The sequence below is a fragment of the Tetrao urogallus genome (genome assembly GCF_951394365.1).
Source record: "Tetrao urogallus genome assembly, chromosome: 5".
NCBI lineage: Eukaryota > Metazoa > Chordata > Aves > Galliformes > Phasianidae > Tetrao > Tetrao urogallus.
The window spans coordinates 22703683-22729929 of NC_136818.1; the positions used below are offsets into that span (position 1 = coordinate 22703683).

General features: G+C 53.3%; 4 protein-coding genes across 5 annotated transcripts; 2 read left to right on the forward strand and 2 right to left on the reverse strand.

Annotated features, from left to right (window-relative positions):
* Positions 1-624: 624 nt before the first annotated feature.
* Positions 625-4520, forward strand: RGS4 (regulator of G protein signaling 4; the record flags this gene model as incomplete). Its single annotated transcript, XM_079536509.1, has 5 exons — positions 625-668; positions 1692-1796; positions 2684-2745; positions 3524-3690; positions 4269-4520. 5 exons carry the CDS (start codon positions 625-627, stop codon positions 4518-4520), a joined length of 630 nt encoding a protein of 209 aa, XP_079392635.1.
* A 4732-nt stretch (positions 4521-9252) lies between these two features.
* Positions 9253-14095, reverse strand: LOC306947235 (regulator of G-protein signaling 5; the record flags this gene model as incomplete). Of its 2 annotated transcripts, none has more annotated exons than XM_079536499.1 (5): positions 9253-9414; positions 9677-9843; positions 9948-10009; positions 10594-10704; positions 14052-14095. In XM_079536499.1, 5 exons carry the CDS (start codon positions 14093-14095, stop codon positions 9253-9255), a joined length of 546 nt encoding a protein of 181 aa, XP_079392625.1. The 2 variants fall into 2 exon arrangements, with proteins under 2 accessions (XP_079392625.1, XP_079392624.1); XM_079536498.1 differs by having other exon boundaries at positions 9662-9843.
* Positions 14096-17933: 3838 nt separating this feature from the next.
* On the reverse strand, positions 17934-20574 carry HTATIP2 (HIV-1 Tat interactive protein 2; the record flags this gene model as incomplete). Its single annotated transcript, XM_079535679.1, has 5 exons — positions 17934-18159; positions 18629-18690; positions 19946-20083; positions 20236-20343; positions 20413-20574. The coding sequence occupies 5 exons, from the start codon at positions 20572-20574 to the stop codon at positions 17934-17936; spliced, it is 696 nt and encodes a 231-aa protein (XP_079391805.1).
* A 714-nt stretch (positions 20575-21288) lies between these two features.
* LOC306946194 (1-phosphatidylinositol phosphodiesterase-like) lies at positions 21289-22317 on the forward strand (the record flags this gene model as incomplete). The annotated part of the gene is made up of 1 exon (XM_079535167.1): positions 21289-22317. One exon carries the CDS (start codon positions 21289-21291, stop codon positions 22315-22317), a length of 1029 nt encoding a protein of 342 aa, XP_079391293.1.
* Positions 22318-26247: the final 3930 nt, after the last annotated feature.

The following is a 26247-nucleotide window of genomic DNA, read 5'->3' on the forward strand; positions in this document are numbered from 1 at the left end:
ACGCCTCCAGAACGAACGTACCCAGTCTCATTTGCCTGGGTAGTTCCCTGGTGAATTCACATTCCTGTTTCCTCACAGCTCCAGCTTCTGCATTTGCTGAGGCTGTGGGAACCTATGGGGTTTTGAATTCTTGTCCCTTATTTTCACTAGGTTCCTCTAAAAAGAATGGGAAAATGAACCAAGGAACTGACAGAACAGATTCCCCTGACCCTTTGCCCCTCTGAAATCTTCCCCCAGCTTTTATCTGCACCATTCCATCTTTTGAGACAGGGGAAAGCCCCTGGAGGTTTTTCCATCCTTTGCAAAGAATCCATTTCTGCAGCCACCCAGCTTCATTTCTGGTAAGATTTTCAGTCCCACTCAGCCATTTGTCTCAGCTTATACGTCACCCTCTTCCTCTTGGGTGGGCAGAAGGGGGACGGTGCAGCTGCTATGCTGGCTGCTGACTGGGTCACTGAGCTCTGCTGGGCTGGCTGGGCTAGGCTATAAAACAGAGCCACGCCAAGCAGCTGGCTCACAGGCAGACCGAATTCTGCAGCCAGCAAAGGACCTGCGCAGCCCCTGCTGCTTCCTGCCTTGTGGTTATTTTTTTTCCTGGAATACAGACCTGACCTTGGGAGCAAGATGTGCAAGGGACTCGCTGCACTGCCAGCCACTTGCTTAAAAAGGTACTGTTTATTTCTGAGCATCTCTCGTGGTCTTGTTAGCCTGGAGATACGCTGATGCACTTTGTGTCTGAGGCAGAAGTGGCAGATTTGGCTCTGATTCCTTTGTAAGATTAGATACAAATGATGGTTTACGGGCTTTTTACTGTTAGTCAGAAACAGAATTGCCTAAGGGTTTTGTACTGAGCTGTGGGAATGCTACAACCGTCCTTCCCATCAGCAAAACAAACAGCTTGCAGCATTGCTCTGCCTTGATATTCCTGTCATCTGCTTATGCCGCAAGCTTTTACCCCTTTTCTGCTTTCAACGCTCTATCTCTGGTGAGTTTCCTTTTCTTGATTTCTTTGAGGGGGAAGCAAGGCAGACATGATTTCACAACAACTGGGGCTCATTCCCCAGAACACAGCCCAAGTTAGAAACCAAACTTTGCAGGAGCAGGAGACAGGTGCTGATGTGGGGTGGCTGTGCCCCATGTGTGGCACTGGCCAGGCCACCCCTGTGCTGGCTGAGCTGCCTGTGCACCCCCAGCACCATGAGCTGCCCCACAGCCCAGTATGTATGCCTGCTGTCGTCTGGGGAAAAAGGCTGCCTGCTCAACATGGCTTTGGAAACAAATAATACTGACACCCTCCTGTAGGAAGGCATTAGTAAGCATAGAATCAGACACTGGTAGCTGGGCAAGTCAGTTCAGGGAGAAGCAGCACATTTAGTGATATTTTTCTATCACAATATTTTAAGTGTAAACAATTAGTAGTAATACAACCGCTTCTCCCCCTTTGCCAGCCCTCCCTGCAGGCTGAGGAGCTCAGCAAGATGATGCTGCTGAGAGTGAGAAATGAACACTTTGACTTTGCTGTATTTTGTCTAGCAAATGAAACAAGGAGTGAAAAGTCAGCACTGGAGTCACTGGCTGTGACCTGCTTTGGTCTAACCAAACAGTGCTGAACAAGCTTACTGCAGTCAAGGTGGCTGCAGGGGGAGTCATAGTGCATTATTCTCATGTCATTCTTGAATTGTTTCTTTCAGTGCCAAGGATATGAAGCATCGTCTGGGTGTCTTGCTGCAGAAGTCAGACTCCTGTGACTATGGCTCTCCACAGGGCAAGAAGGAGAAAGTATCTCCAAGCCAGAGGTAAGAGCCGTGTTGCCATGCAGTTGAGCAAAGGTTGGCTGCAATGTGCTGTTTACTCCTGCAGTGAGATGGAGTCATTAGCATTTCTGCTGCTGCTGCTGCTTCATAGTGCCTCCTGAACTCCTGTGTGCTTGAATCCAGAATTGAATGCACTCTCAATAGGTTTGCAGACGACACCAAGCTGGGAGGAAGTGTCAGTCTGCCTGAGGGTAGGAAGGCCCTACAGAGAGATCTGGATGGGCTGATCGCTGGACTGAGGCCAATGGGACGAAGTTCATCAACATGAAGTGCCAGGTGCCGCACTTTGGTCACAACAGCCCCATGCAATGGGGCAGGCTTGGGGCAGAGTGGCTGGCAAGCTGTGTGGAGGAAAAGGATCAGGGCTGTTGGTCAATGCTCAGCTGAACATATAAGCCAGCAGTGTGCCCAGATGGCCAAGAAGGCCAACAGCATCCTGGCTTGTATCAAAAATAGTGCATCTGGCAGGAGCAGGAGGTGATCATCCCTCTCTATTCAGCTCTAGTGAGGCCACACCACAAGTGCTCTGTTCAGTGTTGGGCCCCTCACTACAAGAAAGACATTGATGCCCTGGAGCGAGTCCAGAGAAAGGCAAGAAAGCTATGAAGAATCTGGAATACAAACCTGATGAGAAGGGACTGAGGGAACTGGGAGTGTTTAGTCTGGAGGAGGCTCAGGGGTGACCTTATTGCTCTCTACACCAACCTGAAAGGAGGCACTGGCACAGGCTGCCCAGGGAAGTGATGGAGTCACTGTCACTGGAGGTGCTCAAGAACCATGTAGATGAGGCACTGAGATGTGGTTAGATCTTCTTAGCAGTTTTTTTTCAACTTTAATGATTCTATGATTCTCCCTTTTTCTCCTGACAGGGTTAGCCAAGAGGAAGTCAAAAAGTGGGCAGAGTCATTGGAAAATTTGATCCATCATGACAGTAAGTAAAGAGTTTCCTTCTGCTGATGCTGAGGAGGAGATGCTGAGGGTCCCGCCAGCAGCCAACATGCCTAGCAGTCCTAAGAGGCATGGGGTGTTATCTTGTGTCTTTTAACAGCACGATGTAGCTCCTTTGGCCTCTGGGAGGGGTGGTGAAGGGTGCTGTATGTGAGATCCAAGGGGCATCAAGAGCAGCGCTTTGGCTGACTGCTAGGCTGTCCCTTTTGTGAGGGCAACTGTTCCACTCCTGTGTCAGATGATTTCAGGAGCAGCAAGACTGCAGCACGCAGTCTTTAACATTGGGTTAAACAAGAGGCAGAAAGCAGAGAAGCTATTTCCAGCTGAGTCTCCATGGGAGACTTTGTCTTCCTATCAGTTCCAGACCACACTGATGCCCTTGAGGTTTCCTTCACGCCATTCCCATGGCCTGAGACTCTGCAGCATGCTGGCTCCTCAGGTCCTTCTGGGATCATACAAGTTGCTTGTGTTCTGGCTGAGCCACTGAGGGTCACAGTGTGGGGGCAGGCAGCTGAGGACCCACGTCTGACATCCCAGTGGGACCTGCCTGAATTCCAGCCTCCTTTGGCCTGCATGAGCTGCTGCTGTGGAGGCTGGAGCTGTTGCCAGCGGAAAGGAATTGCTCAGTCAAGGGTAATCCAGAACTGCTGTTTGCTGAGGCATATGGTGTTCATATGTGTTGACCAAACCCAGAAATTAACGCTCTTACCTGCTCTGATTTTCCTCTATAAACCCTATATATTTTCCTGCATGATCTGTAGGAGGTCTGGCTGCTTTCCGTGCTTTTCTCAAATCTGAGTACAGTGAGGAAAACATCGAGTTCTGGGTCAGTTGTGAGGACTACAAGAAAACCAAGTCACCAGCCAAGCTCAGCCCCAAGGCCAGGAAGATATATGATGAATTCATCTCTGTGCAGGCAACAAAAGAGGTATGTGCACAGAATATTTTTTGGGCATAGATTGGCATATATATGAGCACCCTTCACACGACATTATACACGACATAGACCCCAGGTCCTGAACCAGGCCAGAAATAGGGAAAAGAATTCTGGTAGTTTCACAAGAATTGAAAAGTGCTTCTTCTCTTGTGCTTAGCAAGGAAATAGTGTCATCTTTATTGTGTTAATATTTAACTTGGATAGAGACAAAGTGGGTCTAGTTATGTGGCCATCCCACATGCACACTCAGGTGGGAAAAGCCCAAGAGGATGCTGATTCCCAGTGTTCCACCTGCTCCGTGTTCCACCTCCTTATGAAGTTGCTTGAGGTTAGTGGCAGGCTGAATCCCAGAGGAGCATGTGTCAGTCTGCCCTGACAATTCATCTAGCAGAAGAGATGCATTGGTGTCCATCTGCATGGATTATTTGAAGGCTACAGGGTGTCCAAGGGTCATTCCAGACCACTGCCCACACGGACAGATTAAGTTTACTTGGTGGAGTTAGGAGGCACTTGGATATGCTAACCATTCCTGGGACAGATGCTACTTATGCTGTCCCTTTGGCCCACAGGTGAACCTGGATTCATGCACACGGGAGAAGACGAGCCACAATATGCTGGAGCCTACGCTGTCCTGCTTTGATGAGGCTCAGAGAAAAATATTCACCCTCATGGAGAAGGATTCTTACCGCCGTTTCCTCAAGTCCCCCTACTACCTGGACTTGGTCAGCCCACCCACAGCTGGCTGTGGGCCCGAAAACTGCAAAAGAGCCCAGGCTCATGCCATAGACTGTAACTCTAATATCATCTCCCAGTGTGCCTGAACCTGCAGTGAGGTCAGGAGCAGGCTGGGCTCTCGTAGGAATATATGGCAGCAAAAGCATTCATTGGCATGAAGCAACAGAGCTGTCTTCAGTAGCTGTCTAATGTCCCCATTGTGTCCCGTGTCATGCAGCAGCCAGCATTTGTAACCCAAACCAGGCTCAGTTTGTGTAGCAAACCCTCCGACTCCGACTGTGTAGGAGCCCTGGGGTCTGTCTGATGTGAGAGCGCAGTGAGGTCACTGTGGGTCCATTTCTGACAAGCACTGAGCCCAGGAGGGTGGGAGCAGTAGGGAAGGGGCACACACACTCACACCTACTGCTGGCCACAAAGGGAACAGTCTCGTGGTGTCACGGTGTGACGCGTAGCAAGGAGCAGGGAGGCCACGCAAGGTGGTGAGGACTGATACCTCTCACCCCTTCTAATCAGCAAGAGCTTAGGTGGGAAGGAAGGACGTGGTCTGGTCCTTAGCTGTTGGTATAGCTCCCAGCTATCAGGCACAGGAAGAGCTCCACTCTTTCTTGAAGGGAGATCAACACTTTCAGGCTAGCACACAGTCTCCTATGGTCATTACACAAAATTGCATGAAAGCTCTCTCCTGCTTTTCCTGTCTGTAGCATCTAGATGAAGTTGGCTAAGGACCTTATCTTTTTTTAAGGCTGCACAGAGCTATTATTTGGGGGGAGGTTCAGTTTTTTGAATGTAATTGTACCCTTCACACTCCCAAACTAAATCTATCATTCTTATACTATAGCAGAGCAGAACTGAAACATGTTCCTTCTCTTCTAGACAGATATTAGTAACTCTTGAACGCAGGTTTGCCTGTCCTGACTTGAATGAAGCAATTTGTAATAGACTAAGACCACTATCACAACAGCTGAGGAGGGAAGGTGCTGCTTGGGAATACTTGAAATATTACAGGCTTTTTTTTTTTTGTTAGTTTGTTTGCTTTTTAAGTTATTAATGTAAGTTATTCATGTCATCCAGTAGTTGCATTACTCACTTTTGTCCTGAAGATGGTGGAAGGGGTGTGCTGGCCTCGCTACTGCTCCTGGGCTCTGGTCGTACTCTCCCCAGCTCTCAGTCTTTCCCTAGCTGGAAATTGCTGCTCTGACAGCCATACATTCCTCGCACTGCATCCCTGCTCAGACAACTGTTCTCACAGGGGTTCTGACATGGCAGAAGGCTGTGGCTCTCCAGTAGGTGCTTTGAGGCCCACACAAAAGCGTCTCTTCTCACATTTGCTTTCTTTTGCATTTCTTTGTGTGCTGACACATACCACCCTGCATGTTCAGCTGCAAGATGGAGAGCTTCTAATACTCTGAGCATAGCTGAGCATGTGGCTATGTTTTATTTGCCTCTGGTACTGGGAACTCTTGACAACTCTTGCAAAAAAAATGTATTGATATTTAAATAATAATGAATACATACTAAATAAAACATATTTGGATTAGTCCCTGCTAAAGTGCTGTTGTGTGAACCAAAGAATGCGCGGTGATGCAATTCACTGACTAAAGTTCCTCTGAAAAGTCATTTCACAAGTGGCTCTGCTCCCATTGTTTTAAATCGGGGAAGGGTGAAGCAGCCATTAAACCCCTACAGGTGTGCTCCCCCACAGAGGCATCCATCATCTTGGGGCAGGGAGTAGGGGTGGGCTTTTTGGGGTCCATGCTGTTCCTAACAGGGAATGCCCACCCTCGTCACAGGGCTGGGGTGAGCGCAGGGCCACCCATGGAGGGGGGAACCTCCTCATTGCAAATCCCTGGTGTCCCATGTGCCTCTGCAGCTGGGATCTCCCCTTCCCCACCTGCACATCAGAGCTCCAGAGGGGAGCACACTGCAGCTCAGGGCTCAACCTGACCATGTGCACAAGCACTGCAGAGGTAGAGCTGCTCACTGGGGGATGCCCAGGCTGTGCTGGCGCCAGGGATTTCCTCCGCTCTAGTCTCTTGGGGTGGTATTTTTATTCCCTTTTCCAGTTTCTTGGGAAACTGACACATCTGGCACAGCTGAAGCTCTCAGAAGACTTTGCTGCTTGCCAGGGCTTTGGGAGTGCCCTCTCGAAGGTAAGGATGCTGACCCTTCGACAGAGAGACAGAATAAACAGTCCATTGAGACAGTAGCAGAAATAAATGTTTATACGTGGATTACTGAGTGGTACAAGAATGTGGGTTAATGCAACCAGTTCCTCAGTGCACATCAACATCCTGCATCTTCAAGCATGGAAACCACATGGAGAACATCAAACTGAGAAGCAGCTCCTTGAACCTGTAAGGAGCCCATCCTGCTCCAACCTTGGATGTTGGCCATGGCCCTCTGCATTCCCAGCCAGGGAGCCCAGACCAGTGGCCAGGGGCTGGGCTGAACCCTGGGACACCCTCAGCCACCCATGGGCACCAATGGCCATCCCATGCTGGGATGGTACTGGGGCCCAGGCTGCATCATGGGGTTGCCTTGCCCCATGGCAGAGGAGGGTCCCCAGGCACCCTATGGGCCTTGGGGTGCGCAGTGCCAGAGCCATGGCACAGGGTGGCCTCTAAGGGTGTGAGGGAGGATGCACCTCTCTTTTCAGCAGGTGAGGGGCTGAGGTTTCCCTTGGTGGTGTTGGGAATCATGCTAAATCCATTTACTTATCCCTCAGACCCCAGGCACCATATCCTGTACTTTGATTCACAGACTGACTTGGATCTGGATGCCAATATTAAGAGTATGTATATGTGTATGTGTATACTTAAGTATGGATGCAACGTTATAGATGTATAATGTCATGTGAAGAGTGCTCATATATATGCCAAACTTGGTAAAAGCAAGAGTGACAAAATACATGAAGCATTTGCTACCAGAGATATGATGGTTGTTACTAACTTAGCAAACTCTCCTGGGCCTGCAGAAAGCCTGGCCATGCGGTGCAAGCATCGCTATGTTTCCAGGTAAGCATGCCCAAACGAGCCTTCTACACAAACACAACTTCACAAGAGCTCCGAAACACTCTGGGGGCACAATTCATGGCCGCCCTGTTCCTTGCTGGAACTGTTACATCACCCCTAAAGCAAGTTTCCAACATTTTCAGTAGAGGTCGAGCTGGGGTGGGATTCCCAATGGGTCTGTTTCACCTCCATGGCCTTCGGCTTTCTTTTGGGCATTCACATACCCCAGCCCTGTTTTCCTGCCCCACGCAGAGCTGCTGCAGCCAATGACATCCCAGGTTTTCTTTGCACATTCAGCTTCCAGTAGAATCCAAACTTCAAGAGCGTCAACATCAGTGTTCAACTGTGAAACACGTGAGGATATCTAGAAATAGCTGCCAAAGCATTCGTGGGAATTAAAGATCTGGGTCTTTCCATGGAGAAGCCTGGTTGGATTTGCGTTTCTATGCTGTGAACAGGGAGGTTAAACATGCCAGACTTGGTAATGGTAGCACCTCTTCATGAAGACGTGCGGGTTGTGGTGGGGATATCCTGATGGTGGCACTTCCTGAGCCTCCTGCCCACTCCTGCCATGCACCCATGCTGAGGTTATCCCACACCTTTGGGCAGCTTGAGCCACTCCAGAGGATTTGCCAGCCTCACCTGCTGCTCCAGCTCCGACTTTCCCAGCCACTTGCTTGAGAGGAGAAAAAAAAGCCACTGCCAACATCATGCTTATGGTCGCCTTCATCTTTCCCCTGTATCCCCTCCCTGCCTGGAAAATGCAGCCCACTTCCTGTGGTATTTTTATTCGTTGCCATAGTGACAGCATGTAAATATTTGGGTTTACTGAGGTTTGATCCGATTCTGTAAATGCTGAAGAGGCTGTGTGGAGCCTCATGGCCTAAAGTTTAGCAGTCTGAGTGCAGGTGGGTGCAGGCAGTGAGTCCCTGCCTGCTGCTCCTCGCACACAGATGCTGCAGGGATCCCCCAGGGATGGGGCTCAGCTCATTCCACATTCAGGGACTCTCTGGTTCGGGGCTGGATGAGGCCCCAGCTACTTTTTGCATGTGCCTTTGCCCCATCGTCAGATGCAATTTCTTCTGGTAGCAGATAGCGGGCTGGATTTGGATTGCTTGAAAAGATGTGGTCTTTTTAGGAGATGGCCTTGTAGAAACACGTGCCCTGGGCAGAGAGAGGGAGACAGAAGAGAGAGGCAGGCTACACAAACTCAACAGAGTTTGTTATCTGTTCAAGAAGATGGGGTTTTATTGTTCGTATTTCCAGTGACATCTTTGGCTTTGCTGTTTGCTTGCTTTATGTTCCCTGGAATTTGCTCTGACGGGCTTCACCCAGCAGCTCTTTTCTCCCCCAGCATGACAGTCCTCCTTCTTCTCACCTGTGCCCCTGGTTTGGGTTTGTGCAGAAGTATCGCTGTGGCATGCCTGCTGCAGAGAAGCAACCAGAGAGAGAAGCGATCACAGCAGCACCCCCAGAGATGCCACCAGGCTGCATGTGGACAGTAGGGATGCAGCTGCGGACTGGAAACTATGAGCTTGGTACATAGGGTTGCTAAACAATGCCAGTGTTTTGAACTAGTCAGGCCCTGGAGCATCACCTGGTGATCCTGTGAGCTGGTCCTCTATGGGAAAGAAAGGAGACACTGGGACATCTGAGAGTCCAAAGCACTGAGGCAGGTGTTTAGCAGCATTCCTAAGTGCTCTTGTAGGGTGGCATCATGAAAGCAAAGTGGCTATAGGAGTAGGTGCTGAGACAGAAGCAATAGGGCTGCCCGTGGTGAGCTGCCTCATGCAGCCTGGCCGCATTGCTACTTGATTAACTCCTGATAAAACTCCGACCGCACGAATCTGGGCAGGGAATCTTTCTCCATCAGAGCAAAGATCCTCTTCTGAGCCATATCAAAACTGCTCGGCGATGGCTCCACCAGGTTCTTCATGGTCACAGCCTTGGTGAAGTGGTCAATGTTCACCTGCAATGGGAGCGTGAGAAGGATGGAAGCTTCACGTTTGTGAGGGGATGATGGCATCTCCTCACCTGTTCTATCCCACTAAAAGGTCATGGGGACAGACCTGGCAGGTCAGCCAGGCAAGGGCTGAGGGTGGCTGCTAAGTCTGCAAACAAGGCACCAGAGCTGCTGCAAGCCCTGTGGCTGTGGCACAGCCTGCCCTGCAGCCATCAGCTAGAGGAACCCCCACCCCTCCCAGCACCATCCCCACCCTGCAGTCACCAACCTCTTTGGGTGCTTCGGTCTGGATGAACTCCTCATAGATCCTCTTGGCCTTCTCTTCCATCTTCACAGGGGACTTGGTCTTCTTGTAGTCCTCACAGGCCACCCAGAACTCAACATTCTCCTCACTGAACTCGGAGCACAGGAAGGTGCGGAAGCTGGCGAGCCCATCTGCAGGGGTCAGGCACTGCTGAGCACTGGGGCACCCTGAATCCCCACTGCCCACCAGGGGGACACCGGCTGTGGGGGGAACACGGTCACAGAGGGGGACTTACAGGGGTTCTGCAGGAGCTTCTCCAGTGAGTCACGCCACTGCAGGACCTCCTCTGGGGATGGTCTGAAGGGGTAAAGAAAGCCTGAGTAGCTCATGCTCATCGTGCAGCAGGTGGTCATTCCTTAAAAATGGGGAGGGATGGAGTGAAGAGCTCTGGAGAACTGGGGTGATGGGTCGCCAGGATCTCTGAGGCTTAGTTTAGGAACAGCAAGGCGGGGTGCCACAGAATTGGGGCAAAAGGAAAGCACTCCCCACTGAGGGATCCGTGCAAGGCAGACAACTCAAGTCATGATTTTTAAAGTGGAAATGAACATTTGGCCACGTGAAGGATGACATGTGATGGTGACAGTGCTGAGGGATAGTAAGAGCACTGGGGCAGCAGCTCGGATGTCCTGACGCTCAGGCTCACAGTGAGGCTGGGCTGGGGGTAATAGTGGGGCTATTGACTGTGTCCAGGACACCATTCTGCTTTTAGATTTAAGTTAACTTTTCTTTTAAAGGCTTATTTTGCCTCCTGACATGATTCTCAATCCACCCACTCCACAAAACTTGTGTTAAATGAACGTGTAATCTCAATGCAAACTGAGTTTTGTGAGAAAGCTGCTTTTCATGGAGCCATGCTGCCCAGCACCCAAACCCATGCTCACTTCACAGCCTTGGCTGGCTTCTCCGGCTTCTCCGGGTAGGGGATGATGAAGTCAATGGCTGAGTCAGGCTTCTGGAGCAGTGTGCCCAACTTGGTCTTGATCTCCTTGGCCCTGCAGAGGTGAGCAGAGGCAGGTCGGGCAGGGGGACAAGAGGGACCACAGAGCTGCTGGAGTGGCACAGCCATGTGGCCAGGCACCTGGCCTGGTACAGAGCCATGATGTTAATTACATGTGAACAAATGGACCCTGATGCTGTAAAGGAGCCTGTGTGAAGCACTTCAAGCCAGATGCTCAGAATTAGCCACAGCTCGTAAGCTTGATCTCTTTGTTTTGTCTCCATCTGTAGCTGGGATAATTGCATCACCTGTCCTGGCTGCCATGCAGATGGATTGGGGATGTCTGTGCAGTTTCTATAGCAATAAGTCCAGAGGAAGTAAGCAGGCAGCCTGCCCGTGCATGGTGCCTGCCCCATGTCAGCTGCTCCTATGCACCCACTGCATTGCATGGCTCAGCTCTCAGTGGCACCTCAGCCTTGCACCTGTAGCAGGGAGGGCCCTGCAGACCCTGGGAGCTTTACTGGAGCCTCACCACGGTGTGATGACAGAGGCCACGCTGCACATCTCCAGGGCTCATTGCACTTCTGATTTTCACATGCCCTCTGCGCAAAACCGTTCCCTTGCTATGTCTGCTATTTCACTTCCACTCTTTTTTCTTTTTTTTTTTTTTGGTCTGCCTGCAAATCTCTCTGTTTTGCTTTTCCAGCCTCCACAGGTGCGTGCTGCCTGCTGCAGCCACCAACAGCAACCCTTACACGGAGCAGAAGCGCAGCCAGAAAACTAGCTTTTCTCAGAAAATGAATGCAGTGACAGGGACAGCTTCCATCCCTCGTGCTTCCAAGGCAGGTCAGACCCTGCCTGGATGGAGCAGGACCTGAGTTGAAGGGTGGTAATGTCCCTGTACTCACCATCCTGAGGGGACCCTGGGGCTATGCCCCCTTGGCACCACCACCTCTGCCTCAGCTTAGCTAGGTGCCAGGACTCAGGTGGGTGGGGGACATGGGCTGTGCTGGCAGCAGGTCACCAGGACCCACATCTAATCCACAAGCATGACTGCATAACAAAGGGGAGAAGGAGAACGGCCATCTGTCCTTGTCTGAGCAGGACATGGTGCTTCACCACCCTGCTATGGGTGCTGACCAGTACTGTGGGTATGGAAGCAGTCAGCATCACTATACATAGCAGAAGGTGCTCCTTGGATAGCATTTGGCCCTTGCTCAAAATCTTGCCAGCAATTTCCCATCCTATAACGGGCTCAGAGCCAACACCTGTGTGGCACAAAGGGCACAAATGAGCACTGATAGCCCTCAGCACCTGAGCTCCCAGCCCTATATTTTAGGCTCAGGGGTGTACTGCGGCCTCTTCTCCTGCTGTCCTGTTTTCTGAGCAGCCCTAGCTTTGCTCCACCCCTTGGTCTGGCTGTGATACACCTGGGGCTGCCTTGACATTTGCCCTGACTGGTATGGGGAATGGAAGCAAGGACCTCCCCATCCTGAGTGTGTGTCCTCAGCTGTGGGGCCTCATTGGTGCACGAAGAAGCTCCTGAAATGAGGAGGGTTGCCAAAAAGACAACCAGAAGGGTTGAGCACTCACAGGCATGTGGGTGGGCAGAGTTATTTAAAAGACACTGTCCTAGAGTGCTCAAGTAGATGTGTCACCAGTCTTCAAGCAAGTCTTCAGGAAGACTAAACAGTGGGACTGAAAAGGCAGCGATAAGCAAACAGGCTTTCTTCACAAGCTCCAGAGTGAGAGGAATGAAGAGACCATGAACTGTGGAATGTTATGTGTGAAAATACGTGGGAGCAAGCCAAGAAAAAGTCTGAGGAACAGCTTCCAAAAGGCATTAAGAGAAAATATGGACTGTGTCAAACACATCAAGATGCAGGCCAGGAGAGCCTCAAAGTTAGAAAACAAAACAAGAAGCTCAAAGACGTTAAAGCTGAAGCTGAAACGCTGCAGCTCTTGGTTTGCTTCCAGGCAGTAAAGCTTCTGGGGCCGTTTGTACGGGGAAAGCTTTCTCTGGACAGGATCTGCTTGATGTCCTGACAGTCGGGAGAGGCTGAGGAGCGAGCAGCCACCAAGGAGCCTCAGTGGCATCGCAGTGCAATATCCCCACGATGTCTGGTGTGGGATGCAACATCCCTTGTGAGGAGACGGACCCTGGGGATTGTTGGGGAGCTGTGTGGCTGCACAGCCGGTGCAGCTTGAAATGTCAGCTGCAGCTGTAGCAGCTGGCTGTGGTGGACACATGGACAAATATGGAGTGTTAGAGAGGAGGCAGTGCAGTGCTGGCTGCAGGAGCAGCCTCCAGACAGGCATCTCAGCTCCTTGCATAGGCTAGCAAGCATGTGCTAGGGGGAGAGGGTGAGGAGGGACCAGTCCAGCAGGCCTTCAGCAAGACCTCCCCATACACACTGCAGGAGAAAACATTCCACGGTAGACAGCATGAGAAAGGTAGGAGCTGGTGCATGGGCAGCCTCGTGAGGGTGAGGGAATGTGGGCTGAGATCTTACAGGAGGTGAGCAGGGTTGGGCTGAGCTGGCTGTGAGCAGAGTGGCTGCCAGGTCGCTGGAGCCCTGAGGAATGCAGGTGGAGCCTCATGCAGCAGCTCCTCTTCCAGCAGCACCTATGGAGAGCCCCTCCAGAAGCCTTTTGTAATGCACCAGAGCCTGAAGCGGAGGTGTCTGCACCAAAATGCTCCCGTGATATGAAAGCAACCAGCCGGTGCCACGAGCATCATCATGGGCAGGCAGAGGTGGGACAGCAAGAGTGGGTGAACAGCACTGTGTACAAAGCTGAGCCTCGTGAAAGGGCTCAGGGCTGTGGTCATTGGGGGCTGAGAAGAACATAATCAGACAAAAAGGATTTTGAGGCACTTTAAAGTTAAGGGTGGTTTTGGTGCAGAGTGGCAACAGCGTTTCTGCTTTCCCCACCATGCTTTGCAAACATTACTGCTGCAACCCTGAGACCCACAGGAGAGCGCAACTGCCACGTGCGGGTGCTGCAGAGCCCCATAGCTCTGAGCAGTGAAACTTTTCTGTGGGGGCTTGCTGGCAGCCTCCCCAGGCACCTTGATGCATGCTCAGCCTGCTCCTGCACTAACAAAGCTGCCCTAAGGCTTCCTGGGAGTAGCAGCTCCCCATTCTCTGGTATGGCAGGTGGGGAGGCAGGACTAGATACTGGTCCTCTGTTCTACAGGCACGGGCAGAGAGACAGCATGGGGGAATGGTGGGGTCAAAAGGTGGTTTCTGGGGCACTGCAGCCTTGCCAAGCAGAGAGGTTTCCAAACCAGAGTTTGGGGCCACATCACTGCTCACCCTCAAGCTCTAAGCCACCCGCAGCTGGAACAGCCCCATCCCTTCCCTCCCAGTCCATAAGTGATGCAGAACCAGCTGCTCTCACCTCTCCAGGCATGTATGCGGTAGCGCGGCGAGTCCTTTGCACATCTTGGCACGCTTCTCCTTCCTCAGCTGCAAGAAAAGGGTGCGCGATGGCTGCAACTCGATCTGCAGCCCAGCTCTCCCTCTGACAGCTATATAGTGCAGTCAGCTGGATCCCTGCCAGCCCCCAACGCCGTCCCAACGCAGCTGGCCCAGCCGCCTCACGATTTTGTTTTCCCTTCTTCCAGCTTGCACGAGGAAATGCGTGTGCCTAGGGTGAGAGCAGGGAATGGCAGCACCAGGGCCAGGCTGCAGAGCTTGCTGTGTGTACCCTTGCTTGTGTACCAGGCTCCGGGGCAGTGTTTAGAGGAGGTGCGTAGTAACGCTGCTTGCAAGTGAATGTTTTTCCTACAAAAGTACTACCTGCATGAAAATCAAGTGCTTAGGAGAAGGATTTGCCTTTGAAATAAACATTGTGATTAATGTCAAAACCTCCAGTTTCAGCAGTGGTTATCAGCAAGTGAGTGATAGGTAGCGTTTGTTCCAGAACAAGTTGTAAGTGTAAAAAGTAAATGTTTTAATGATAACAAATGGTTTGGTTTTATGATGGTGATGCTTTGATGAGGCTTAGATGGTTTCCTACCTTCGCTTTTATGTGGAGTTTGTTTTCCCACCCCCTTGCAGACAAGCAGAGTAAACACCAGAGCCCAGAGCTGCCTGCAGAGTGGGGAATAGTGCTTGAGCAGGGACCCAGTGCCTGTCCTCTGCAGTGTGACAGCACTTCTCTGGGATTGAGGATGTTTACTTTGTTTGCTCCTCTGAAACCGGGAACTGTGGAGCCAATGCCTGCCTATGGTGTGACTTCTCTCCAGCCTCAGCCAGGCATGGTGAAGAGGCAGCGCTATGGAGTGAGGCTGAGGGGCAAATTCCTGGGGGGTCAGCCTGGCTGCGGGTGGCCCAGCACCAAACCCGTGGTCCAAAACTGCCCCAGCACCTGCTGCAGATGTCTCTCATTCTGAACAGAGCAGTGTGTGCCCACCCACACATGACCCCAGGGTTGATCTGCTCTGGTTTCTGACCCACGTTAGTTAGTCATCATATATATGCTGCGAGGAGAGCCAAGCAACTCTTTGTGCTTTAACAGTACTTAAAGTGGCAAGGGTGAACGTAACTGCCCTGGATGGATTTAAGCTCACCCCAGATGTGTTTTCTGCTCCCCAGCTGTGTCAGAGCTGTGCCCCTCTTTATCCCTGGGGCAGACCTGGGCCCCATTCCAGTCCTACTCCTGCTGGTGTGCAACAAACTGGTGTCCACATTTGAGTGTAGGAATCCAAAGCTGGAAGTCTGCTAGAAACATTCAGGGCCATCTCTGCCTGCATGGAGAGCTGGACTTAGCAATTACTGTTTGCAATGACAGTGGGATAAAAGAAAGGACACCTGGGGTATCTGAGAGGATCAGGCGCTCTATCAGCCTGTTCCTGAGCTGTTATTGGCATAGAGATGATGCACCCCGTGCTGGAGACAGCCCAGAGCCCCATAGCCCCAGGGCTGTGGGGAGTGCCAGGCTCTGCAGCCCGCCTGCAGGTGCTGCTGTCACCCAATGGGGCTGCCAGGAGCGGGACGGGCAGAGGGCACGGCGGTTCTCACAGCTCCCCATCCAGGAGGGCAGCAGGGCCATGAGAGCCGCACGGGAAGCCATGCGCCCGGCTGTGGAGTCATGGAGACTGCAGTTGTTTTTTCCTCATTAATTTCCAGCAACGAAGCCAGGGTCAGCTATCCCGGGGGAGCTGGGATCTGTGGGAGCAGGAGGTCTGCATGGATGCCGTCCAGCAGACGCTGAGCAACCTTGCGTGCTGTCTGTCCAGCTGCAGCACAGCTCCCACTGTGCCAACCTCCTGCTGCTCCGAGGGGATCTCAGTGGCCCAGAGCACACAGGGATGTCCCTGCAGATCTATTCCCTCACCTTGTGCCTGGTCCTCCACCTCTTTCAGCCCTAGCTGGGTGAGGAGGGGCTGGGGAGATGCTGCGTGGTGCCTCTCTGCTGAGCAAAAACAAGGGTTGCACAGAAATAGCCGGTGTTTTCCCCAGGCCTTTGTCTAGGAATAAATGTTTGTTTTGTCCATTTCAAGGCTTTGGAGTGCTAAGAAAATATTTCCTAAAAGGAATACACAGACCTTCTTCTTCTTCCCACGACAGCTTAATTTCTTTAAGAGCCCTTTTGGGAGAGCATTTTGGAGATCCAATGCCCCCTGAGGACCATGTCCTATGTACACAGCAACTGACATCCTCAAAGAGCAGTATGGGCTCGTGCCTTCAAGCTGCCCACTCAAAAGCCACATGGAATCTCCCATTGCACCGTATTTATTCTGGTTTCTGTTATTTCAGGCCTTTATTTTCCTTTCTAACAACTTGCCTTTTATAGAACGCAGCTTTGCTGCTTTGCAGCTTCCTGGTTCCCACTGGAACTTTCTGAAAATTAGCATCATATTTAGCAACGTTGACTTCTTGGTGGATGGATTGCTGCAATTCTCACCCAAGGCACTCTCTGGCAATCCATCTGAGCATTCCTTCTGGCACTGGCCATTTTTTAAAACTATGCATTCTAAAAATGTGGTTAAAAATCACTTTTTCCCTTACACAGCCTAACGCTTTGGGACAATCATGTGTCCCTGAAGGAATGATGCTGGTGTGAGCTTGTTCGCAGCAGAGGCTGATATGAGTCAACTCCTTAAGCTTTCCTATGATGGCTCTCTCATAAAACTTGCTCATGTCATGCCCCACCAGGCTCTGTGGGGAGCTTTTTGCTTCTCACACTGTCATGATTTATGTTTATGCCTTAAGGATGTTTTCCTCAAACCTCCTCAGTTTGCCTTTTACCTGTAACTTCCCAGAGTTTGCATTCTTTATTTTCTTTGTCTTGTATGTATGCAATTTTTGCATCTTCACAGGTCTCGTTGTTTCAAGCATTCACCTGTTCTCCTCTGCTGAACACATCACCTTTGATAACACCTCTGAGCACTGGGATGCATTTACACCAGAGTAACCCAGCACTGCATGTTTGAGCAGCCTTCATGCTGCATAAGCCACAAACCCCTCCAGGTGTGTGTGTGCTATTCCTGAGCAGCCCACCTTGCATGTCCCTTTTTACATTAAGAATTACTCTACAGATCTCCTTTGGCTCTCCCTGGATCAGTCTCCCTGGATTACTGCTTGGTGGCACCACGTCTCTGAGGTACCAGCTTGGTGATGTGAACATTTGTGCCGGAGGACAGAGACCAGGCACCCATCTCCTCTCCCCATCTGAGTCACTGACACAGGGACCAGGGGGAGGTTGAAGAAAAGAAAACCCTGGAAAGCCACTGGGCCTGCAGCCAGACGGGAGCGCAGGAGTCACGTAAAGCTCCCAGCTGCAGAACCACCACGGTCCTTGACCCTGTGAGAGGCCTGAGAATGGCTTTGGTGCAGGGGCTGGGATGCAAGAGGCTCCCGGGCAGCCCAATAGCCCTGCCTCCTTTGCCACGCAACAGAGCATGAGGATATGGGTGCTATGCAGCTGCTGGGATCGCAGCCATGTGAAGGGTGCTGGTGCCCAGGGACAGCTGTGCCCCAACCATACGCCCAAATGTGTTCCCTGAGGTGGCACCAGGAGATGCAGCCAGGCTGGCAACGTGCAGGTAGAAAGCAGAATTTCAACACAATTAGCACAGGCCAGTCACAGGGTTTTATTCAAGGTCTCAATTTAAGGAATTGTTTAAATTATAAAATGCTTACCCAGATTTGCACCCCAGCTCCCCATTGTCCATGCAAACACTCCACTGTATTATGTATTTATTATCCCATACACTCATCATCAGCCCAGAACAGAATCCAGAAGGCCAGCCAACCACTTATTACCACTTTTGCTCTATGTGCCTGGCTGCGGCACTGCCTTTCCCAGCTGATGAATGGCTTTGTTCTCCAGCACCTCCACCTTCTCCCCACTTGGCTGCAGCACACTGGCCACCATTGCCCTCGCCACTGTTTCTACAGGCACTGAGTAAGCAGAGGGGAAGAACCGGGCGCTGAACCCCAGAATCCGCTGTGTGATCCACTCCATGGGGCGGAACTCCTGGCGTGCACACAGCAGCACCCTGCGGGCAAGAAGGAGAGGTGGGTCAGGCTGCAGAGCCCAGCCAAGCTGGAAAACTTGCACTGGCCCCAAGTGGCTTCTGCAGGGTCCTGGAATGAGTGGGCTGATCACTGGGAGCTCTTTTTACCAACAGGCTGCCAAAACCAGGATGCTGGTTCTCCCAGGTAGAGTATGGTTGAAAGGGTACAGAAGAGCAGCCCCTCCACACAGGCTGACCTCCAGATGAAGTTAAGCTTCAACCAATGTCCCCCAACCTGTGCTTTGAGCCCAAGCCTCAAAAGCATGGCTTCGGGAAGGGCTGTGGAAATGGCTGGGCTTGTTGCTTATAGCAGAAGGGAAGAGGTGCAGGTAGGAGCAGCATTTGCACCTGGAGGCTGTCTTCACTTCCTTCCCAACCCTCCCCTAATGTACCCTGCCCATGGCTCCATCTCCCAGCCCTTTCCTGGCTCCGTGTCCCCTCTGCTACTCACGCTGGCCGAAGAATGGTGCAGCGGTCAAAGCCGACAGCCTCAACCAGTTTCTCCACTTCTCCCTGTCACAGTGGGGACAAAACAAGCTGAGGATGATCACAGGCACCTTGTCTCCCACCCTATGAATCAGGAAGAAGGAAGAGCTGAGCTGTGAGCAGGACACAGTGTCTGGCTGGTGCTGCATCCTGCAGCCTACCCCAGGACCCCCAGTGCACAACACAGCCACAGGACATGACTGTAGTGCTGGGGCTGACCAGCATGGATTTAGCTCCCAGGCTTCTACAATGTGGCAAAGGTAAAATGAACACACAAAGGAAAGCTGCTGAGTTGGTGGTAGGGAAAAACATGGACACAAAAAGGGAGAAGCAGAAGACCTGCTCAGAGGTAGGTGGCCAAAAAGCAGCAGTGGCTGACCCTTCCCCACCTGCCCAGCCACAGTCCCACCAGCCTCAGGAGGGCTGTGAGCACATATGCTCAGTCTTGCAACACCTCTGTACCTGCCACCTGCAGGTATTGCCCAACACACAACTGGTGTGTGCTTGTGAGCCGTGAGTAATCCTCCAGATAACTTAGGAGATGAGGGTTGCAGTAGGAAGGGCATAGAGCACCCAAACTGGCAGGAGCCAGGTATATTTGGCTATAGGTAAAGGTCACTCCTCTCCCATGCAGGCCACAACCATGTCTGAGGAAAGGGGTTTCTTGGAGTGCAAGGAAGGGAGAACCACCGAGCTGACCCTGCTCAAAATGCAAAGCATTTTGCCAAGATGCCAATCGCCAAAGCAGAGGGCAGGGCAGTGCAGGGACCCAAACGGGGCAAATGGATGGGTCAGCAGAGAGCCCAGAAATTCATTAACAACAAAAACAAAACCCAGCTTTTGAGAGACAGCCCTAGGAAGCTCTCTAGGAAAGGACTGTCAGTGCCAGACAGCCAAACAGCAGTCAGCAGCGCTCCCTTGTAGCCGCAGCGCTAACTGCAGCAACAGCACACACAGTGGGCAGAGCAGGGCATCGGAGGGGAGGGGGGGGGGGGGGAAGGAGGGGTGGCAACACACTGCCGGTGTGACACACTGCAGACAGGAGCGAGTCCTGCAAGAGTGGGTGGTGCTCAGTAGTGTAAGGATGCTGAACGCCTGGTATCTGCCCTTTAGGACGCAGCAGGGCACACTGCTGTGCTGCCAGCCCATCTCCTGGGCTCTCTGTTCCCCCTCACCAGGAGAGTCCTAGGTCCACTGGACCCCTTGCAGCCTCAGCCCCAGCTTCGTTCCCAAGTGTCCCCACATCTCCATCTCTAGGAGCACACCCAGCTTCCCTCCTCACCTTCACCCGCAGGTACAGAAAACTGCTGCGCTCGTTCGCTCCCTGGGAGGACTGCAGGACGAAGTGTTTGCAGCCCCCTGCCCGCGCCAGCTCGGCTGCCTGTGCCACGTAGTCCCGGTCCACACGGACAAAGCCATCCTAGGGCAGGGCAAGGAGCGGGGTCAGCGACCTCTGACCGAGCAGGCGCCCCAGCGGGAGCGGTGGCACCCACGACACATCCCCCAGATCCGAGCATCTCGCTGGGCGAGGCGATGCCCAGTGACCCCCTGGGACCGGCCAGGGCCACTCACCGCACCCGCTTTGCTCCGGGTGGTGCCCAGGCAGCAGAAGCCCACGTCGTGGCCGCGGAAGGCATCGGCGTGCTCGCCCAGCCGCTCGAAGTCCACCACCGCCTGCTCCTGGGGGAGGCACGTGGGTCAGGGTGGAACCTCCAGCACGGACCCCGCAACCCCCGGCCCACACCGCACCACGGCCACGCCGCTGCCCTCAGGCAGGCTCAACTGCCGCCTCCCGATCACCGTCACCCTGCTGAAGGGCCGCTGTGCGCACAGCTCCCGCAGCAGCGCCCGGCCCGTTGCCCCCGAGCCCCCCAGCACGAAGCAGGAACCTCCACTGCTCGGTGCCGCCATGCTTAGGGGAGGTGCCGCGCTGCAGGCTGGGCTGCGCTGCTGCCGCTCCTGGAGCTGCGGCTGCTGCTTTCCGCGCCTGCCCCAGCGCTCCGCCCTGCTGTCATGCCAGCGGGGGTGGCAGAATGTCCACACCCTCAGCCTGTGCTGCCTCTATGCTGGGGTCAGCTCAGTGAGAGCTCTCACAGAGAGTGTCCTGGAGGCCATCCGGCTCTGTGTCCCCAGAGAGATGTCACAGCAGGGGTACTCGCCTTTCGAGCATGAAAGCCCTCAGGGCAGCACAGTGTGAGGCAGCCGTGTCCCAGGGGTAGGCAGTGAGTCACCCCCAGGTGCTGCCTCCCGCTCACGGGGCTCACAGCTCAGCGGTGATGGCAGCCCCAACCAGCTGTGCCTTTCCGGGTGCAGGCAGCTTCCCAGGACCGTGGGGCACCCGGTCCCGTTTATCCTGATTCCTGAGGAGGGAGGTGTGCAGCCTGATCGGCTGCTTTCAGGATCAGCCCAGCAATTTTCCATCCTGCTGAGCTCTCCTTGGCGAGGAGTGAGCCCGGATCCCTGCAGCACGTGCCACATGAGGGACATGACGTGTATCACAAGCATCACCCAGATAATGTCCAGCATCCCTCTCAGCCTGCCAGTCACTGCCTACACCCCATCCAACAGGCTGCACCCCACCACCACAGGCTGGCCCAGTGCTGGGGTGCCCGTGTTCACTGCAGCATGGATGCACGGGGCCAGCGCAATGCGGCGTTCGACAACACGGCCCAGCCTGCTGCCTGCTGCCCCGACTGGATGGCAGCGCTGCCTGACGCCTTGCCGCTCTCCCGCCTCTCCATCCCCGGCACACACGACTCCCTCAGCCTGTTTGGTGGCCGGCGCCTGCGCTGCCAGAGCTGGAGCCTGGAGGCCCAGCTGGCGGCTGGCGTGCGCTTCCTGGACGTGCGCTGCAAGCTGGAACGGGGCGAGCTGCGCGTCTACCATCTGTGTGCCTTCCAGCGGGTCAGCCTGCGGGGCGTCCTGCGTCGCACCCTGCGCTTCCTCCGCACCCACCCTGGCGAGGCCGTGCTGATGCGCATCAAGGAGGAGCTCCCCTTCTTCCCGCGGACCCGCTTTGCTGCCCGGCTCCAGCGATGCTTGCTGGAGGAGAGCAGAGGTCGGCTGTGGTGCCGGGAGGAGGTGCCCACGCTGGGCCAGGTGAGGGGCAAGATTGTGGTGCTGGAGGCGCTGGAGCGGGCGGTGCTGGGCATCCCCTATGAGCGGCTGAGCATCAGCGATGCATGGAACGTGCTCTCGCTGGAGAGGAAATGGGCACGCGCACAGCGGCACCTGGACGCAGCAGCCAGTGGGGACCCTGCCACCATGCACCTCACCTTCTGCTCCGGCAATGGGCTCTTCACCTGTCCCGAGGACGTGGCCCGCTTCGTCAACCCTCAGTGCTATCAGCACCTGCAGCGCTGCTCGGGGCAGCCGGTGTGCTGGGGAGTGGTCATTTTGGACTTCCCCGGAGCAGGCCTGCTCCAGCTTATCATTGAGAGCAACGTCCCAGGGACAAATGGAGGTGTGCCAGATGCCCCCAGCACCCCACAGACACCCCAGCGGCAGCGGGGACGAACGCTGCAGGTGGCACCGCTGGGGCCGGTGTCTCCCATGCTGAGGGCAGCCTCACATGTCAGCCGACAGACATCAGTGCAGAAGGATGCCCGGAGATCCCACACAGCGCTGAGACACCTCTATGTGACATCTGTGTGACAGCAGCGGGGCTGGCAGTCAGAGGTTAGTGGCCTGAGCTGCTGCTGTGCATGGCATCCCTCCAGGAGCCAGGTATGGTGTTGGTGAGGTGGGGGCGAGCCCCAGCATGGGTCTAGGCCAGCAAGATCCCCAGTGGAGTTGGGGATAGAATCAATCATAGAACCATTTGAGTTGGAAAGGACTCTTAAAGGCCATCTGGCCTGCAGTGAACAGTGATACCCACAGCTCCATCAGGAGCTCAAAGCTCCATCCAGCCTGACCTTGGCTGTCTCTAGGGATGGGGCACCCACCACCTCTCTGGGCAATCTGTGCCACTGCCTCACCACCCTTATGGAAATAAACTTCTTCCTTATATCCAATCTAATTTCCTCTCTTAGTTTGAAACCATTTCCCCTTGTCCTGTCAAAGCAGAGCCTGCTAACGAGTCTGTCTACTTTTGGGACAGGAGATGGAATGGAGTGGAAAGGTCCTGTTCTTAAATGCATCCAGAGAAGGGCAACAGAGCTGTGAGGGGTCTGAAGCACAAGTATTATTAGGAAACATTTCTTCTCAGAAAGAGTGGTTGGGCACTGACACAGGCTGCCTGGGGAGGTGGTGGGGTCACCATCCCTGGAGGTGTTCAAGAACTGAGTGAGGGACATGTTCAGGGGGCATGGTGGGAATAGGTTGGGGTTGGACTAAATGATTTTGTGATTCTATAATAAACCACAGATGTGGAAAGCTAGAATGTGGAGAAGGAAGAATTAATTTTAAAATGACAGCAAAATATTGGGGACACCCTTGCCCCCATTATTTTAGGTGGAGTTATTTTCTTTGCAGAGTCTCACCCCACAAGTCTGGACTTTGAGAGAGGAACCATCCAACTCTGAGACAAGCAGCAGGACCAGAATGCAGGAGAGGTGTCTCCTCAGTTCTGCATGCAGATGGCAGTGAGAAGAAGGGTGCTTTCCAAGGAGAGAGGTCCTCAGGAGCAGAAAAATAACCAAGGTCCCAGGGTTTGAAAGCATCAAAGCACTGCTGGCACTGAACACAAGAGGGCAGGAAGCACAAGGCAGGTCACTTGCCTGAGGCTGGAAGAAGAGGAAAGCTCAGCCCTGAGCTGCCAAAACATGAAGAATGAACATGCTCAAGGATGCTTCTGTGTGCAGGAAAATGGAGCTGGCCTCGCTGCATGACCCGGGCTGCCTCCGGATTTCCTGGCAGGAGTACAGGACATTGTTTGCTCCGGGGGGCTGGCACCAGCCCGAGGCAGGGCTCTGATGGCTGAGAGCATTCATCCGCTCGTTTGCATGGCTCTTTGCAGAGCTGCATGGCTGCAGAGCCAGATCTGCTGGGGAGAGAGCCAGAGTAAGGGGAAGGGAAGAGGCAGAGGGAGGCAAAAACGTGCTGGGGAGACAGGCAGCAGAATCCACCTCTGGGCTTGCTCTCTTGAAATAAGAACACTTCATTAAAGCATTAAACCAGACTGTTGCAGTAGCACTGGTGATGTGTGGGGGACACAAGGCAGTACCATAAGGTCAATGAGTAGGGCTGCGTGGGACAGGATGCCCCAGGCTGCACTCACCCTGATAGGCAGGGCCACTTGTTTACTGCTCACTACACTGGCACTGAGATAAGTTTCCATTATCTCCACCCCCACCATCCTGTTTGGCAAATCTTTACCCGTGCCAGGCATGTGCTGCTGCAGCCAGGCAACAGGAGCCAGCCTCAGGGGTGCACAGATGGCAGTGATGCCATGTGGCTCTCTCTCCCTCTGTTGCAGGGTGAAGGCACAATGCTGAGATCTCCAGGGTCAGAGAAATGGCTCTGATGGGTATCAATAGGGCAAGGGGGACACGGTGTGGTGGGCAGGGTCCCCAAACCCTACTGCACCTCGCAGCCAGGGTTGTTTCACCTTGGGCATGCCAGGGACATTTGGGGACATCCCCATCCTGGTTCAACAAATCAGTACCACCATCTCGCCCTGCCCTGGTTGGGGTGATATTTCAGTAAACGTGTCTTCCTGTGGCTAACCTGTTATCACTTTCAGATTCTGAGAAAGATTGTACCACATGCCACACTGCAGGGGCACCAAGGTGAGATGCACTCAGAGGTACTTCCAAGCTTGGGACCACTTTGGGGACAAAAAGCCCCCATGGTGGCACTGTGGAAAGGGAGCCATCCCCAGCCCGTGCCCAAAAGGTGCCTCCAAAGCATCCTGGCTCAGTGTAGGGACTGGAAATGGGGTGGCATGGGAGGAAGGAGGGAGCAGGGCTGCACCCGATGACTGCACCCTTTGGGGATGCCCCATGTCTCCATGCCCTGGGGACTGTAGGAGGTGCCCAGGAAGGTGCCTGTGGTATCACCAGAGGCAGCTGCTCCAGGCAGGCTGCGTCAGGGTGAGTCGGTTCCTCTGCGGTTTGCAGGGAATATTGCTCAAGGAGAGGAGAGGGTTGTACCACACAGGGATGGGGCCTCTGCCAAAAACAAGAGCAGTGTGCATGGTGAGGGGCTCCTTCCAAGTGGCAGGGGAGCAACCCACTCAGTCTTGTGATGCCAGAGGAGCCTGCAGGATCCCTATGAGGAGCATGTGCCGACACCTGCACAGAAGCTGGCCCTGGAACACCAGCAAGTCAAAACAGGATTATCCCCCGGATTATCTAACTCCTGGGAGAGCTGCAGAACTGATTGCAATCCTCCTTCCCCTCTGCCATGTGTATCCCTCTCCTCTACATGCAAAGCATCACCCCTGGGTTCAAGGCTGCGTCCTTCCCCTTGCAGTGGCCACCTCCAGGTCTCAGCCAGTTCACTTCTGCTTTTACAACACCAGGGACTATTCGTAGCAACAAAATGCAATATTTTTTTTCTGTTGTTCTGCCCCACTGTGCCCTGTGCCAGCAGAAGTGAAACCAGCAGGGGCACAGCCCATTTTCCTCCCGCCGTCCCCTGGGGCCGAGCATCCAGCAACATCCCTCTGACTGTCCTAGTGGAGCAGCAGCTTCATCCCTCTCAGGGGACCATGGCTTCCCGAGGTGTCCCCCTGCCCAGCAGCCACCCCTCAGCTTCTCTGCCCACTGGGATGTCATTCCCTGTCCCAAGCACAGGAGCTGGTAAAGCGAATGCTGCTGGGTTACTGCATGTACAGAAAGAGGAAGAATTGCAGTAGAACATTTTGCAAGGATGACGACAAAGAACGGGAACAGAATTTCATTTACATTGGCCAGGCAGAAAGGCACTGTAATGAGTTATGGATTTTGTAGATGGGTTCCTCCTTTTGTGTTGCATGAGTCCCACTGGAGCATTACTTATTTCTCTGGAACTGGAATGTGCATGTGACCCAAAGGGCTTCTGCCTTGGCTTTAACTGGAAGTGAGCGGAGCAATTCCCGCAGAAAACCTTGCCAAAATGATACTGCTTAGAAGTAGAGTATGTGTAAAAATAAGTATATTTTTTTTATATACCTATTTGTAGGTATTCACCTACAAATTTACCTACAATTTTTTTTTTTTTTTTTTTTTTGTGATATGACCATACACAACGGGCACCTTCCTGAAGAACCGATAGATGTTCATAAAGGACATTTAATGGGGGAAGTTCCCCTGTCCCACTTTTGGACCTTTCTCATAAAGATTTAAAAAAGCAGAAACAGGAAAATACATTGTGTAACTAATTGGTCTTGAGTGGTATCCGGGAGCCACGCACCACACTCCTGCTCTGTCCGGTGCAGGTCCACACACCTCATCCTGCTCTGTCCTCTCTTCACTGCTGTCACTGACATGGTGAGTTGGAGGGCTCTGGGTGGCCGCACACCAGGCTGGCCCTTCGTTGGGGTCTCAGTCTCCAGCTGGCAGCAGGTTCCTGGAAGTGGGGAGCGCAGCTGGGCAGGATGCGGGCTGGCAGCAGGGCTGGGTCAGGAGGGGAAGAAACTGAGGGGAGGGAGTGATGCTCTGT